This window comes from Rutilus rutilus (assembly GCF_951802725.1).
Source record: "Rutilus rutilus genome assembly, chromosome: 15".
Taxonomy (NCBI): Eukaryota; Metazoa; Chordata; class Actinopteri; order Cypriniformes; family Leuciscidae; genus Rutilus; species Rutilus rutilus.
The window spans coordinates 1,934,928-1,952,427 of record NC_140220.1 but is presented as its reverse complement, the minus strand read 5'-3'; the positions used below and the strand labels follow the sequence as shown (position 1 = coordinate 1,952,427).

Genomic DNA, 17,500 nt, shown 5'->3' with positions numbered 1-17,500 from the left:
TGTCTATTTATGTAAATAAATATTTAAGTAAAAAGCTATTTTAAATATGTAGATATTAACTAAAATATATTTTTAAATTAACACTCAAGTAAATATTTATTTAAATATTACTGTAATTATCTATTTATTAGTTTATTTTTGTATATTTATTTAAATGAATATTCAAGTAAATATCAATTTAAATGTTTAAGTAAATATTAATTTAAAGTACATATTTATTCAGTTAAATTAATTCTTAAGTAAATATTTATTTATTTATATTCATTACTTTTTGTCATTTATTTATTTAAATGAATATTTAAGTAAAAATCCATTTAAATATTTAAGTAAATATTAATTCAAAAAATTATTTTTTAAGTGAATTCTTAAGTAAATATTTATTTAATATTAAAGTAAATATTTATTTATTTGTTTACTTATTTAAATGGATATTACAGTAAAAATATATTTAATTATTGAAGTAAATATTTATTTCTAACGGGTTTGGAACGACACGAGTGCCAGTAAATGACACAATTTTCATTTTTGGCTGAACTATCCCTTTAAATGCTGTTTGTCCTCACAGTGTTTTTCTACATTTACCAAAAAAGATTAATATTCATGCTTATGCATAATTTCTCTTTCTTGTCTTTTATTTTAGGGACTTCATGCCGAAGTCTGTCGGGCTCGACCCCAGTCCGTTTACAGTTCGCAAACCAGACGAGAGCGCGAAGTCTGTGTTGGGGTGAGTTTGAGATATTCATTATTAAATATATGAGTCAGTGAAACTGTTTTCACCGTGTTTTTGTGTGACGTTTAATAACCTATGATGCTTTTTGTCCATGTTCATCTTTCTTTACTGTGTAATGTTGCTGTTAGAGCCTGAGAAGCTCCAGTTCTTCTCTATATCAGTGTCAGTGTTTCTGAACTCCTCAAACGCCTCCACTTTTGATCTTACCGATGTATTACATCAAAAAACATGCCAGTTTTATAAAGTCTGGACGCCATATCTGGACTATTTGGAAACTCATCTTCGCCCTTTTATTAAGTAATTTTGTGTATAACTCTCTGGACGTTGAACCTTTTGTCCTCTTCTGCGTCTTTTTAAAATATGTTATTGTTTTGTTTTTATTCTCTAATCTGTTTTATTATGGTCTAGTCCTGTTTTATATACAAATCTGAGCTATTGGCGTTCCTTTATTTTATTTTATTGTGTTGTATTTGTTATCTTGTTATATTTGTATTATAATGAAAATTCAATAAACATAATTATAAAAATTAAAATTAATACGCAGAATAAAGGGGCGGGGCCTGGTTGAGTGAGTTAGTTAGACTGGCGGTTATGGTAAGGGGCGGGGCATTTCCCAAACACACCCGAAGCGTTCGACCAATCACAACACACTGCTCCAGCCGAGCAAAACAAAACAATGTCAATATGTGAAAAATAATACGCCCTCTTTAAGAAAAACACAATCTCTCATGTTCAGTCCGTGACCTTCTCTGCTGGAAAACCAATCAGGGATTTCACTCGTGTTTCTAGCGTGTGAATATTTATCGTGCATAAGCAGCTGTCTGATGTTGTTCAGAACGGGAATCTACCTTATGTACTTGAAAACAAGTTGATTTGTGCTTTAATATGCTTTTATATGATAAATATTGAGATCTGTGTGCGCTGAGCTTCTCTTCCCGGCACTGTTTCCTGCAGGAGTTTGTTTTTGCGGCCACAATAATGCCAAATATATACTTAATAATCAGGAGCACCGCTGTTGAATCTCCAATGGCAAAAACAACAATTAAGTACAATATATATATATGTATGTGTATATATGTATGTGTATATGTATGTGTATGTGTATGTGTATGTGTATATGTATATGTATATGTATATGTATATGTATGTGTATGTGTATGGATAAGTTGTGAGATTGTGAATTGTAATGAAAGGGAAAGATTGGCACATAAACAGTATAATGATAGTAAATATTCAACACAACTTTATACTTTTATTCAGGCATTAAATTAATCAGAAGTGACAGTAAAGACATTTATAATGTTACAAAAGATTAAATTTAAAATAAATGCTGTTCTTTTGAACTTTCTATTGAAAATTCAGTTTTACCGTCATAGGAATACAGTTTTAAATATATGACGATAGTGCATTTTAAATATGTATGTATTAAATATTCTATTATCTATTATACACACACACACACACACACACACACACACACAGTCAAACCAAAATGTATTCAGACACCTTCAACATTCCTCACATTATCACAGTTTATTCGCTATAGTTTAGAAAATGGTAATAAAATATTGATAGTTGATATTTGACTGGTTTTGTCCGTCCTTCTGTTAGACTGTCTCACACATGAATTATGTTGAATATCTGTCGGCTGTTAAATTTAACTACACAATTAGATAATACCAGTTTAGCTCAACCAGTCACCAAGCAATGCTTCATTTTGTTCAGTCTGTGTGTAAAAATATCACGATACAGCAATATATCAATATATTCCTAGAATTTTTTTTATATTTGGACTGGAAACAAGACAAAAATACTGAGTAAGAAAAGCATTTTTTGCAGTGTATGTAAGTATATAAGCGGAGTGTGTGTGTTGTGGACCCGCCTATAGGCGCACATTACTAACACGCCCTTTAAATAACAAAAAAAATACTGCGCCATTGACTAAAGTCTTAAGAGCAGGTTTCAGGTGGTCAGTGGCTCAGTCTACTTCAGTTCCTCAATAGCAACGCTCATCAGTGCTCCTGAACACACACTCGTTCTCACACCAGCAGCCCATGGGCAAACAAATGGGCACAAATGCATTTGCTATTTAAACAACGTGTCGCAGGACTTGAAAATGAAAACTGCGTCGGGCTGAAACTAGCGAAACACACTTGTGTTGAGTGTATAATAGGGCCCATATTGTAACTATCCACGATACATATTGGTGCATTTTTGTATTGTGATATTGTGACACCCCTTATGATTTATATAGACACGAGACACTGCCTTCTTCCAGCTTGCATATTCAAAAGCGGCTCTTAGTGTTTTGCAAGAGTGTGAATGACAAAAATGAGTTGATTTTGATGCGTTTTGCTTCCGTTGGTCTTCCTTCTGTTGGTTTGCAGTAATAAGTCGAGTAAGGAGGACCTGGTGTTGCAGAGGAAGACGGCGGCCAGCGCTCCTCCTCCTCCCACTGAAGAGCAGATCTCCAGCAGTTCTGAGGATGAGTCTGAGGAAGAGCGTGAGGATGATGGCACCGGGTCTCAGCGCTCCACGCCGATCAGACTCGCCGATCCGAGCGACAGCATGCGCACACACGAGGTACAACATCCACTTCATACTAAAGGGTTAGTTCACCCAAAGATGAAAACTCTGTCAGTGATTACTGTCCCTCATGTTGTTCAACCCCGTAAGACTCTCGTTCATCTTCAGAACACAAATGAAGATATTTTTGCTGAAATCTGAGAGCTGTCTCACTCCTCCATAGGCTTCTGGGTAATTGAAACTTGCCGGCCCAGAAAGTTAGTAAAGACAATAGCCGCTTTCCGACCAAGTAGTTACAGGAACTTAGTTATAGGAACTGTCCACTTCTAAACAGTTCTAAGAACTACTCTCCCCCAAACTCAGTTTTGCTGTTTGCGTTCGCACTGGCCAAGTGGCCACAGGAACTGGTAGGAGGGGTAAGGGAGTGACGGAAGCACAACGACTTTTATTTTGACGGCGCGACGGACCTTTATTTTGGCGGCGCTGAGAACGCCAGAGCAAACAATGCTCGCATTCTCTGTGTTTATTAGTTAGCGATCTGTCTAACAGTACTGTTTAATATGTTATTAGATAGAACTGTTATAGAAAGTAGACAGTATATGAAAAAAAGGTTATTAGCCTATGCCGTGTGGTTGATGTCCAGTGTTGCTAGCTGGGCAGATAAACATAATCATGTTTGGCTTGGTCCCCTCAAAGTTGCGTTGGATTTTCTCTTCAGCATAAAGGTTTAGAGACCCATCTATCACTGTTTTCCATGTTTGTATGGTTAGTTTATGGAGTAAATATATAGGCTATAATCTGCGTGTTTACATTCTAGCTGTTTTAAAAATGGCGGGTGCTGGTGCTCCGCGTGCGTTCGGTCAATCAGCGTACACTAACGTCACGGATAGTTCCTATAGTGCTGGTTTAGACCCTACTCTGAAGTAGGACCTAAATGAGTTCCTCCAGAGTTCCTAGAACTAAAATCGTTCCTAGTTCCTGCGGTGCGAACACGCCGACATCCGGGTACTTTAGCCAATAGTTCTAGGAACTGTGAAAAGGTTCCTCCGGTCGGAAAGCGGCTAATGTTAAAATAGTCCAAGTGACTACAGTGGCTCAACCTTTAGTTCATCAAGCGACGAGAATACTTTTTGTGCGCAAAAAACAAACAAAAATAACGACTTTATTCAACTCTTCATTTTCTTCTGTGTTTCTCTGAGTGAGTTGACGTACTGTAACAGCGCAGCGCTTCTGGGTTGTACGTCAGAACGGAGGCTCACTATTGGCAGACGCTGGTCATGTGTGTGATGCGTGTGATGCTGGCCAATAGTGAGCCTCCGTTCTACCTAGTGTGTAATGAGTGTGTTGCAGGTCTGTGCTTTATTGGCTCTTCCCACTCTCTCCACTCCCACTTTCCCACAGCTTTACACGCACATTTCTACAGACTTTCTGCAACTCTGAGGTGTGAACGCCCAGGCTAAAACTGTGTTCATGACACTTTTAATGTGAAAGCTGTGTGCAACATTAAATTAAACAGTATAGCTGTTCAAAATAAAGCACTTTTACAGTTTGTATTTATTTTTCATGCATCACACCAGAAATGAAAAGTCAAGTAAAGTGCATTGCATTGTGGGATACTGTATTATACCTACAGATGATTAGTGTAGTGTGTGCTGCATGCAGACTGCATACTACATGCCATTGTGGACCTTCAGGTTCAGTCTGAGAAACAGGGAAATAAAGTTCCCCATGTCAAGTGGTTTCGATCTGATCCGACTGGAGCGCTCGGGTGAGATCGTGTCAGACAGGACCGGTGATGGTTTCATTAGTTCTGGAGTGGTTCTGCTTGATGAAATACAGCAAATTATCTTCTCTAGGGTCTCTGAATGGAGGCCATAAGGTGGCATTAAAGTTCAGTGTGTCCTCCGTGTGGAAATGAGTCTGTGCCGGCGGGAGATTGAGTTTGAGGAAGTTTTTAACAAATACTTATGATTGGAAATGTGATGCGACCATCGGGGAACTGGAGTCGTGTCCTGGTTCAGTTTGATTTAATTCCAGATTGTTACTAGTTAATTATGTAAACAGTCACATGACTTGATGTCGTGTCAGAGTGATCGTGTTTACGCACATTAATGTCACTGTAATGTTATAGTTACCAGAAGGAAACTGGATTTTCTTTCTAAACTTTGGGGTGAATCGTAGCAGATGTTAACTGGATCATACTGAAGGTGTTTGTAAAATGTTTTCTGTGCAGTTTATTTGAATTGCACCACAAATTACATTAATCAAATTAATCGCACATCAAATTTGTCTGAGAAATTACCCCACAAAAGATCATTTGAAGTCATTACTGTGTTAGATAATAAAAGCGTCAAATAGACATTACTAAAAGTAGCTTTAGAAATGAATATTTGATTTGATTCAACATTGAATTTATTACACCTAAACCTTTAGGCGACAACGGCCATGATTTTTATTTTATTTTTTTATAAGCTGCATCTGAATTGGTATTTAGACATATTTACAGACCAAAACAATTCTTTCTTCAAAAATATCTACTTTTATGTTCCGCGAAACAAAGAAAGTCATACAGGTTTGAAATGACATGACGGTGAATAATTGAAAATAAGCATTTTAATTTTTGGGCAAAATATATATTTTTTATATTTATATTTTATTCTTTATGTAATGATACTCCAAATAAGAAAGTACAACTGCCAGTAGGTGCTGGTAAATGTTTAAATGAGTGAGTCATTGAATCATTGGTTCACCCGATTGATTAGTTCAAACGGCTGATTCATTCAGGAATGAAGTAAATGGCTCTCTTTATGAATGAGTCATTGAATCATTGGTTCACCCGATTGATTCGTTCAAATGGCTGATTCATTCAGAAATGAAGTAAATTGCTCTCTTTTATGAATGAGTCATTGAATCATTGGTTCACCCGATTGATTCGTTCAAACGTCTGATTCAATCAGAAATGAAGTAAATGGCTCTCTTTATGAATGAGTCATTGAATCATTGGTTTACCCGATTGATTCGTTCAAACGTCTGATTCAATCAGGAATGAAGTTTATGGTTCTCTTTATGAATGAGTCATTGAATCATTGGTTCACCCGATTGATTCGTTCAAACGTCTGATTCAATCAGGAATGAAGTAAATGGCTCTCTTTATGAATGAGTCATTGAATCATTGGTTTACCCGATTGATTCGTTCAAACGTCTGATTCAATCAGGAATGAAGTAAATGGCTCTCTCTATGAATGAGTCATTGAATCATTGGTTCACCCGATTGATTCGTTCAAACGTCTGATTCAATCAGAAATGAAGTAAATGGCTCTCTTTATGAATGAGTCATTGAATCATTGGTTTACCCGATTGATTCGTTCAAACGTCTGATTCAATCAGGAATGAAGTTTATGGTTCTCTTTATGAATGAGTCACTGAATCATTGGTTCACCAGATTGATTCGTTCAAACGTCTGATTCAATCAGGAATGAAGTTTATGGTTCTCTTTATGAATGAGTCACTGAATCATTGGTTCACCCGATTGATTCGTTCAAACGTCTGATTCAATCAGAAATGAAGTAAATGGCTCTCTTTATGAATGAGTCATTGAATCATTGGTTTACCCGATTGATTCGTTCAAACGTCTGATTCAATCAGGAATGAAGTTTATGGTTCTCTTTATGAATGAGTCACTGAATCATTGGTTCACCAGATTGATTCGTTCAAACGTCTGATTCAATCAGGAATGAAGTTTATGGTTCTCTTTATGAATGAGTCACTGAATCATTGGTTCACCCGATTGATTCGTTCAAACGTCTGATTCAATCAGGAATGAAGTTTATGGTTCTCTTTATGAATGAGTCACTGAATCATTGGTTCACCCGATTGATTCGTTCAAACGTCTGATTCAATCAGAAATGAAGTAAATGGCTCTCTCTATGAATGAGTCATTGAATCATTGGTTCACCCGATTGATTCGTTCAAACGTCTGATTCAATCAGAAATGAAGTAAATGGCTCTCTTTATGAATGAGTCATTGAATCATTGGTTTACCCGATTGATTCGTTCAAACGTCTGATTCAATCAGGAATGAAGTTTATGATTCTCTTTATGAATGAGTCATTGAATCATTGGTTCACTAGATTGATTTGTTCAAACGTCTGATTCAATCAGAAATGAAGTAAATGGCTCTCTTTATGAATGAGTCATTGAATCATTGGTTTACCCGATTGATTCGTTCAAACGTCTGATTCAATCAGGAATGAAGTTTATGGTTCTCTTTATGAATGAGTCACTGAATCATTGGTTCACCAGATTGATTTGTTCAAACGGCTGATTCAATCAGAAACGAAGCCCCGCTGTGTGTTACTCTGAGACGCACAACACTTCTGCTCTGGTTTTATAGGTCATTTTTTATTGGCAAAATTGTGCAAAAACAGACAATATTGTGTGTAAAATATAACACAATATTAACAACTTATTTATTGAACCGTCATAAAATCAACATCACATTTGCACTCATGCTATTCGGGACAAAAACAGCACTCATATGATATTGCTCATGATATAAATATGAGACGACAACATTTTTGCATTTTTCCCCTGATATCTTGAATTCTAGGCTCATTCTTACTGTATTCTATAGGCTTCATCACACAGTGAGTTGTTGCTCTGCTTCATGTTCATCAATCAACTGTATAAATGTAAGATGAACTACAGGTCTGAGGCGGCCGTGTGCGTTAAATCATTTCAATGCCTTATTTACCTAATTAATTACATGTTAAATGCATTAAATCATTAACTATTACGTATGAGCACTTATAATAATGATATCTGAGTTGAATGAGTTTCTGAAGAGTGGATTCTCCTGTCTCTGCCGTCCTCGCTCTGTAAGTAGTGTGTGTTATCTGAGCGAGTGAGGCTGTTTTCAGGGGCTTTGTGTGAATGTGTGTGTGTGTGTGTGTGTGTGTCCGCACTCAGATGCCCTCGCTGAACAATACGCCCTGATCCGCTCTTTATTAATTCTCCACTGTGATTCTGATGATGCCGTAATCGGGTTTATATCCTGGAGAAACTGATGTTACCTTGGGCTGAGGACACATCATCCTTTCAACTTGTTTTCCCAGAATTCTTCCTGCTGGATCTGTATAGTGTCAGTCCCGGTGAACAGTGGACTCTTTCACATAATCCTTTCTAATTTGTAACCAACGAATAATGTCAACTAACTGATGCAATATTGCTCGTAATGCAGTGCAGAGGGAAAAATCTTTACAAATATTTATAGATTGCAAAATGCAATGAGATATTATAATTTGTAATAATATTCATTTTCTTAAACAAAATTATATATATAGACTCTGATTTTTTTTTTGCATTTTTAAGAAAATTAAAATTATCAATGGATGCATGAATGCATTGTAAAAAAAAAAAGTGTATATATACATATATCAATTATTTGTTATTTACATACTTTTCTTATTTTTGTATATTTGAATGGGGTAATTGAAAGTTAATCAAAATGCATGTATTGGTTATGCATGTATTCATAAAACTTTAACAGTTCAGTATATATATATACAACCCCAAATCAGAAAAAGTTGGGACACTGTACAAATTGTGAATAAAAACAGAATGCAATGATGTGGAAGTTTCAAATTTCAATATTTTATTCAAAATACAACATAGATGACATATCAAATGTTTAAACTGAGAAAATGTATCATTTTAAGGGAAAAATAAGTTGATTTTAAATTTCATGGCATCAACACATCTCAAAACAGTTGGGACAAGGCCATGTTTACCACTGTGTGGGGATGCCCCTCTTCTTCTTATACCAGTCTGCAAACGTCTGGGGACTGAGGAGACAAGCTGCTCAAGTTTAGGAATAGGAATGTTGTCCCATTCTTGTCTAATACAGGCTTCTAGATGCTCAACTGTCTTCGGTCTTCTTTGTTGCATCTTCCTCTTTATGATGCGCCACATGTTTTCTATGGGTGAGAGATCTGGACTGCAGGCTGGCCACTTCAGTACCCGGATCCTTCTTCTACACAGCCATGATATTGTAATTGATGCAGTATATGGTCTGGCATTGTCATGTTGGGTTGGGTTGTCCTTGTCCTCTTTAGTCCGGATGACATGGCGTCCCAGTTTTCCAAAAAGAACTTCAGATTTTGATTCGTCTGACCACAGAACAGTTTTCCACTTTGCCACAGTCCATTTTTAATGAGCCTTGGCCCAGAGAAAACACCTGCACTTCTGGATCCTGTTTAGATATGGCTTCTTTTTTGCCCTATAGAGGTTTAGCCAGCACCGGCGAATGGCACGGTGGATTGTGTTCACCGACAATGTTTTCTGGAAGTATTCCTGAGCCCATGTTGTGGTTTCCATTACAGTAGCATTCCTGTATGTGATGCAGTGCCGTCTAAGGGCTCGAAGATCACGGGCATCCAGTATGGTTGACCCTTACGCACAGAGATTGTTCCAGATTCTCTGAATCTTTGGATGATATTATGCACTGTAGATGATGATAACTTCAAACTCTTTGCAATTTTTCTCTGAGAAGCTCCACTATTTTTCGCCGCAGCATTGGGGGAATTGGTGATCCTCTGCCCATCTTGACTTCTGAGAGACACTGCCACTCTGAGAGGCTCTTTTTATACCCAATCATGTTGCCAATTGACCTAATAAGTTGCAAATTGGTCCTCCAGCTGTTCCTTATATGTACAATTAACTTTTCCGGCCTCTTATTGCTACCTGTCCCAACTTTTTTGGAATGTGTAGCTCTCATGAAATCCAAAATGAGCCAATATTTGGCATGACATTTCAGAATGTCTCACTTTCAACATTTGATATGTTATCTATATTCTATTGTGAATAAAATATAAGTTATGAGATTTGTAAATTATTCCATTCCAATTTGTACAGTGTCCCAACTTTTTCTGATTTGGGGTTGTGTGTATATATATATATATATATATGCATAAAAAAATACATATATCAATTATTTCTTATTTATATATATATATATATATATATATATATATATATATATATATATATATATTTTAATGGGTTAATGTTTAATTTGTCTAATTTATTTATTTAATACAACTTTTAAACAATTTATTATATAGATTATTTTTTATTATTTATATATATATTTTTTTTTTGCATATATATATATATATATATATATATATATATATATATATATATATATATATATTTTTTTTTTATATATATATATATATATATATATATATATATATATTTAAATATAAATAAATTATATATAAATAAAATATAAATATATATATAAAAATATATATAAATATTTATAAGTGTGTGTGTGTGTGTGTGTGTGTGTGTATATACAGTGCTATGCATAAGTGAATACACCCATGCTAAAGTTGACTAAAAAGAGGAATAAAAAATCATATTTTGGAAATTGAACTTAATGCCTTAATTTAAAAAATTAGGAAAAATCCAACCTTTAAGGACACCAATTTTCTTACAGGGTCAATCTTAAATACAGGGTGCATAAGTGAGTACACCCCTATGTTAAATTCCCATAGAGGCAGGCAGATTTTTATTTTTAAGTATTTTTTTTTAGGATACTATGCATCCTGATAAAGTTCCCTTGGCCTTTGGAATTAAAATAGCCCCACATCATCACATAGCCTTCACCATACCTAGAGATTGGCATGGTTTTATTTCAGTTAGCCTAATAGCTAGTTTGATTTGCATTGAGAGATGATCTTATGGAAAGTACCCCATGCCAATCTCTAGGTATGGTGAAGGCTATGTGATGATGTGGGGCTATTTTAATTCCAAAGGCCAAGGGAACTTTATCAGGATGCATAGTATCCTAAACATTTTTTTTTTTAAATACTTAAAAATAAAAATCTGCCTGCCTCTATGGGAATTTAACATAGGGGTGTACACACTTATGCACCATGTATTTTAAGGAAGAACATTTATTTATTTACGATACATTATTCATTCACAAAGAAAATTGGTGTCCTTAAAGGTTGGATTTTTCCTCATTTTTCAAATTAAGGCATTAAGTTCAATTTCCAAAATATGATTTTTTATTCCTCTTTTTAGTCAACTTTAGCATGGGTGTATTCACTTATGCATTGCACTGTATATATATATATATATATATATATATATATATATATATATATATATATATATATATGTATTTAGACTTTTTTAATATGAATTTATATAATTACATGTAAATGTATTTTTATATATGTATATTTTATTGGATTTAGTTTAGCATATTTCACATTGGAGGGTTTCTGATGCATTCACCAGCTCAAACTCTCCTTTGTCTCTCGGACCGAGCGAATGACTCAAGGTTTCTGTCGTGTCTCCATGCCAACAAGGCCATTTAGATTTATTTACCTTTAGAGACACTGAAGGTGGGATTGAGGGAAAGAACAGAGGGATTTTAATGGATGGTGGATGAATGAATGAGGACACACTCAGGACTTTAATGAATAATATGAATACAGAGGCTTCTCCTCTCTGGATTCCTTCTTTCTGTTTTTTTTTTTTTTTTTTTTTTTTTTTTAAATGGTTACATTAACCTTTAATAATCAATACGATTTCTAATTAATTACTCAATTTAATTAAATCATGAATACATTTTTTCAACTTGTAAAAGTGCATGTACCATTATATGACCCCTTTAAGTAGTTTTGTTCGGATGCTGTGTGTGTTTTAAACTCATGCCACATTAATGCATAATGTGTTTGGCAAGAGCTTCATCATAACAGTAAGCTTCTCTGATTGAGATGTCATGTGATGTTATGAGCATCCATCTACAGTTTCAGTGAGCATTAATGTATGCATGCGTGTGTGTTGGTGTTTTCTGAAACGTTTACAGCCTTTCTGGATTAAATCAGGAAGGTCCAAGCGGAAGGTTGGCGATATTAATCAACATGTTCTGATGAAGAGGTTATGAAGCGTCACGATTGTGTGTCTCTGTCACACTGACCTGTTGTCATGGCTTGATGAATGTGTGTCAGGGACTGTGTTTCTCAGGTATCGTTCACACACACACACACACACGTGTTCATGTGTGAGTCAGTGAAGGCAGTGCTGTGTTATACATTTACATTTAATCATTTAATTGTTTTATCCAAAACAACATACAAATGAGGAGAGCATAGGAAGCTATCAAACCAACATTAAGGCAACAATATGCAAGTGCCGTATCCGGTCCCAGTTAGTCCAGCAAAGTACATGTAGCAAGTTTTTATTTATTTATTTTTGATTATTAGATATAGAATAGTTAGTGTTAGTATTAATGAGTCAAGTGTTGATGAAGATGTCTTGACAATCCTCTACGCACACCTTGGCAATAGAATCACCATTGGCTAATAAATTTTGTTTACTCGTCAGACTGATATAATATTTTATATATATATATAGCAGTGATGGGAAAAACCATGTTTCTGAATGAAAGATCCTAGTGATGACATGTAGATGCAGAAGAGAAGCGGTCCCAGCACCGAGCCCTGAGGCACCTCACCCCTCCACGACACCCTGAAGGACTCCTGAGTACTCTGAGGTTCCTGAGATGCCCTTTATCTTGAGGATTGACAGGAGGATCTGGTGGTAAACCGCGTCAAAAGCAGCAGACAGATCCAGAAAGATGAGAACTGAGGATTTGAAAACTACTCTTTTCAGTCTCAGAGCTTCAATAACCGAGAGCAGGGCAGACTCAGTTGAGTGTCCGCTTTTGAAACCAGACTGGTTGTTGTCCAGGAGGTTGTTCTGTGCAAGAAAGATCGAAGACTCGTTCAAGTGTCTTCACAATGAATGGAAGAAGGGATACCGGTCTGCAATTTTCTAGTGCTGGATATAGAGTGGGTTTCTTAAGCAGTGGGGTTACCGAGTCTGCTTAAATGCTTTGGGAAAAGTATCACTGTAAAGAGAGGTGTTGATGATATGAGTGAGTGCAGGTACAACTGAGGAAGAAATGGCTTGAAGGAAACGAGTGGGGATCAAGTGGACAGGTGATAGGGTGATTGGAAAGGACGAGTTTAGAAACTTCTGCTTCCGAGAGTAGAGAGAAAGAGGGGAGAATGTGTGTGTGTTAGCTATTAAGATGTGTGTCAAATTGTGGTGTGGAAAATTGGCCGCTGATGGTTGTTTTATTTGTAGAGAAGTCGTCAGCTGTTAGGGTCGACAGGGTTCGTTCAAGGTGCTGGAAGTGCCTTTTGACTTTTTGAAATGTAAGTCCTGGAAAACCCTTGAGAACAGCCATATTTCAGAAAAGGTACTTGAAAAGTGCTTGAATTATTGAAAGACAATATATGTGAAATTAGTGTTTATTTATAAAACAATCTTTTCACACAAAAATGAATGCTGCAGTCCATCTGATAGAGTTATAGAGCCATTTCACATGGTTATGAGTGTGATATTGCTCATATAAACATCCAAGTATATGTTACAGCTTCAGGTCAATCATATATTCATGGAAATAAATCAATACAAACCACGCCAAAAGGTGACCTGTGGACGTAGTGTGCGTGGCGTCACCCGTAGTGTTTCTGAAGAGCGTTTTCGTAGCCCAAAGTGGGCGGAGCCGGCCGTCGCCATCTTGGCAGCGTCACTCCCGGATAAACGTAAATGTGCAGCGAGGCGGATTAGCTGAGGTGACGTGATGCTAACAGACAGCAGACAAACGCTAGTAGTGACATCAGCGGCAATCCACCTGTCACTCAAGTGGCCACGCCCTTAATTATGCACAACTTTAAGGCTTAATATAATTTTAACGGATGAGGTATAAAAATATTCACCCCCCTCACAGTCGTCATGAAGGGCAAAATTAGCAATATAGACCAAAACCACTTTTTGCTCCAGACTGTAAACATGTTTTATTCTGCTGTAAAGTTGGGCATTTTAACATGGGGCTCTATGGGACTGAGTCTCTTCTGCAGCCGGTCTCTAGTGGCCAGTCCATGAACTGCAGTTTAACTCACTTCAGTGTTGATTCACGAGAGAGAGACCGGGAGGTTGAGGTTAAGAGTGAGCAGAAAGTGATCTGAGGTGTGTAGTGAGTGTCCAGCGTGTGGTCAGTAGAGCAGTAGTGCATGTAAATGAGGCCAAAATGTGATTGTGAGAAGCAGCAGCAGAGACTGGTCTGAGGTCGAACGAGGCGAGTGTGGAAATCAGGAGTTTAGACTGATAACAGGCCGTAGTACGTCATGTTAGTCAAGCTTTCCTGCACTAAACACAGCGATTACAGCACCAGACATCGTACTGACGCCACGCACATCACATTTAATCATAATAATAATGATGATAATAATAATAAACTTTATTTTATATCGTAGCTTCTCAAAGCGCTGTTCACTGAATAAACAATACGTAGATCATTCATCAATAAAAACCCATGCATTAAAGTTGTAAAGAGCAAAAGTCAACAAGCAAACGCTAGTCTGAAAACTGCATCGTGAGATATTAATAATCAGACGATTTTACGACAGATTTTATGACAGATTTAGGTTCTAGTTTTACTAGTAGGTGGTGCTTTTCACAATTTGTGGCAATAGCAAATAGTTAGTTTTGTTTTAATACAAAATCTTTTATTTGTTTTTTTTATATATTTTTTTTCTTTCTATTTTGCATCTTTTTTTTTTCTTTAAAAAAAAAAATGTATCTTCTCTTTTTCTTTTGTTTTTTTCTTTTTGTAATTTTTTGAAATATATATTTGTAATTTTCAATTTCTTTTCTTGTTTTGGTGTGAATGTGACCATAATACAGCCTTCATATCCTTCATGTCCCCATCAGATGTGTCTGTGTTTCTCATAAATGTTTTTTATGCATCAAAAAGCATTTCATTAGTTTTATCCAGCGTAGTCTCAGTTTTGTCCAAAGTGACTTTGAATGTATTTTAGGTTTCAGGTAATTCATTCCCTGGAAAGAAACCGAAATCTGCAAGCATATACAATTTTACAATCAGAAAAAAATATATATTTCTAGGCGTTTTGGTCAAAAGTTATAAACCAGAAAGTGAATTTTTGAGCACTGAAGGCTTTGGTGGACGTGCAGCAGATCATAATGAAACACAGTCACAGTCCTCTCTCTCTGTTGTGTGTTTCTCTTCTCTCCACCTCCGTTTCTCACAGTTTTGTCACTCCTGTTGTTCCCGAGCGGAGCTTCATCCCTCATGCGTGAGATCTCGGCGCCGACGGCTCACGTGGACGGGTTTCGCTCGCGTACGTGTCCGTCTCGTGGACAAACGCAACGAGACCGCGACTGATGAAATATTTAAACGTGGAAAACCTCATTACTTGCAGCACTGTAATTACACTGGTGAAACTGTGGCATTAGTCACATCTGGAGTTTAATCGCGGCACATGCCCTGCGGAGGGAAACACCTTCACAAACACACTCGTCTGAACCTCAGCCGGTTACGCAACAGTTTTAACAGACGCACTGCAATAATGAAGACACTTCTTACACATCAAAAGTGCAGAAGGAAATGAGAATTTAAAGAACTTTAGCTGAACTCTGTCTGCCGTCTGTGTGACCTTTGACCTTTGCCCTTTGCCAGGATCAGCCACAGCAGCGCCTGCCGCCCATGAGAGAGACGTACGGCCTGAACCTGCTGGCGGATCCGCCGGACGAGGACATCCTCGTCTACCACCGGTCAGACATCATGCCAATGTTTATTTCAAATGTGCATTAGTGTTACAAAATACATTTTAAAAGATTAAGTTAATTGTTAAAGTTGTATGCATAATGATAATAATTGTAAAAAAAAAAGTAAATAAATAATTGCATTACCTTTTTTTTTTTTATTAAATCATAAAACACAGAAAAAATAAAAAGTCCAGAAAAAATAAAACCTGTTTAATTAATTTTTTTGTTAAAATATTTATCCATTAATAAATTGTTCATGGTTTATTAATAAAATGTATTACACATCCTTTTTGATTATTATAATTTATTCAAACCATTAAAATGGAATCCAGACAAATTAAAACAGAAAACACGGATTCTAGGAAAAAAATCAAATGGATTTTAGGAAAAAATGTAATGGATTTTATTAGACACTATTATTGATAGAATTGTAACAGATTATTAGCCTGTTAAAGTTTTATAGAAATAAAATGGATTTCAAACTGCACTATTATTGATGCATTTGTTTAGACAGCCTTTATATATTTAAAATGTAATTAAACCATTAAATGGAATCAAGAAAAAATATAATCTGAGACAAAATTTAATGGAAAAACAATTACAGCTTTGGATTTTAAAAATGCATTAGCAAATGTTGAAATCATCATAATAAATGCTGTAGAAGTGTTGATCATTATTAGTGTGTGTGTGTGTGTGTGTGTGTAGATTTGCTCATCTGGGTCAGAACCAGCACAAGGTGGAGAGACACGACGACATGAAGAAATCCGACAGCGTCTTCAGCCTGTGAGTGTGATATCATATCATATTCATAAATCAAACCCTGCTCTATAATCTGCAGATGGGTTAAGGGGATTCATACAATGATATATTTCAGTTCTTATGATCACGAACAACCTGTAAATATCAAGGAATTGTAAAAAGAAAGTCATGGAAACGATTATATAGTGAATATTCCTGCTAGTTTTGCTATAGATTCTATAAAAACAATTTTTGCATTTCTTTTCTGAATAATAATCCAATAATGAAATCCCTTTACATTTTATACACTATAGTTTGGGGTCGGTAAGATTTTTTACAAATGTTTTTGAAAGAGTCTCTTCTGCTCACCAGAGCTGCATTTATATGATCAAAAATACAGTAACATTTTTGAAATATTATTATAATTTAATATAACTGTTCTCTATGTGAATATACAGTAAAGTGTAATTTATTCCTGTGATCAAAGCTGAATTTTCAGCATCATTACTCCAGTCTTCAGTGTCACATGATCCTTCAGAAATCAGTCTAATATGATGAATTGATGATCAAGAAACAGTTATGATTATTATCAGGGTTGAAAACGATACATTTCATTTTTCAAGATTCTTTTATGAATAGAAAATTCAGAAGAACAGTTTATTAAGTGTTTATTCACTGAAATCAATGTTTTCAGTTATGATGACTTCACATACATTATAAAAAAAAGCAAAATATTATTTAAAAAAAATTAAACTACACGATTTGCATTTACACGTTAAAAGTTGAAAAGGTTTCGCCGCGTAACAGCTTTAATTCAGTCAGTGTTTAAAGAGGAGATGAACTGTTATA

General features: G+C 35.8%; 2 protein-coding genes across 2 annotated transcripts in view; one reads left to right on the top strand and one right to left on the bottom strand.

Annotated features, from left to right (window-relative positions):
- Positions 1-17,500, bottom strand: part of ctsbb (cathepsin Bb) — a 214,730-nt gene that overhangs the window by 150,233 nt on the left and 46,997 nt on the right. The window lies entirely within an intron of this gene.
- The window catches only part of fig4a (FIG4 phosphoinositide 5-phosphatase a), a 79,664-nt gene that overhangs the window by 58,701 nt on the left and 3,463 nt on the right, over positions 1-17,500 (top strand). The window contains exons 20-23 of the mRNA XM_084432342.1: positions 641-724; positions 3,118-3,313; positions 15,825-15,919; positions 16,619-16,696. Of these exons, the coding sequence (XP_084288468.1) occupies positions 641-724; positions 3,118-3,313; positions 15,825-15,919; positions 16,619-16,696 (453 nt within the window). The remainder of the gene's footprint in view (positions 1-640; positions 725-3,117; positions 3,314-15,824; positions 15,920-16,618; positions 16,697-17,500) is intronic.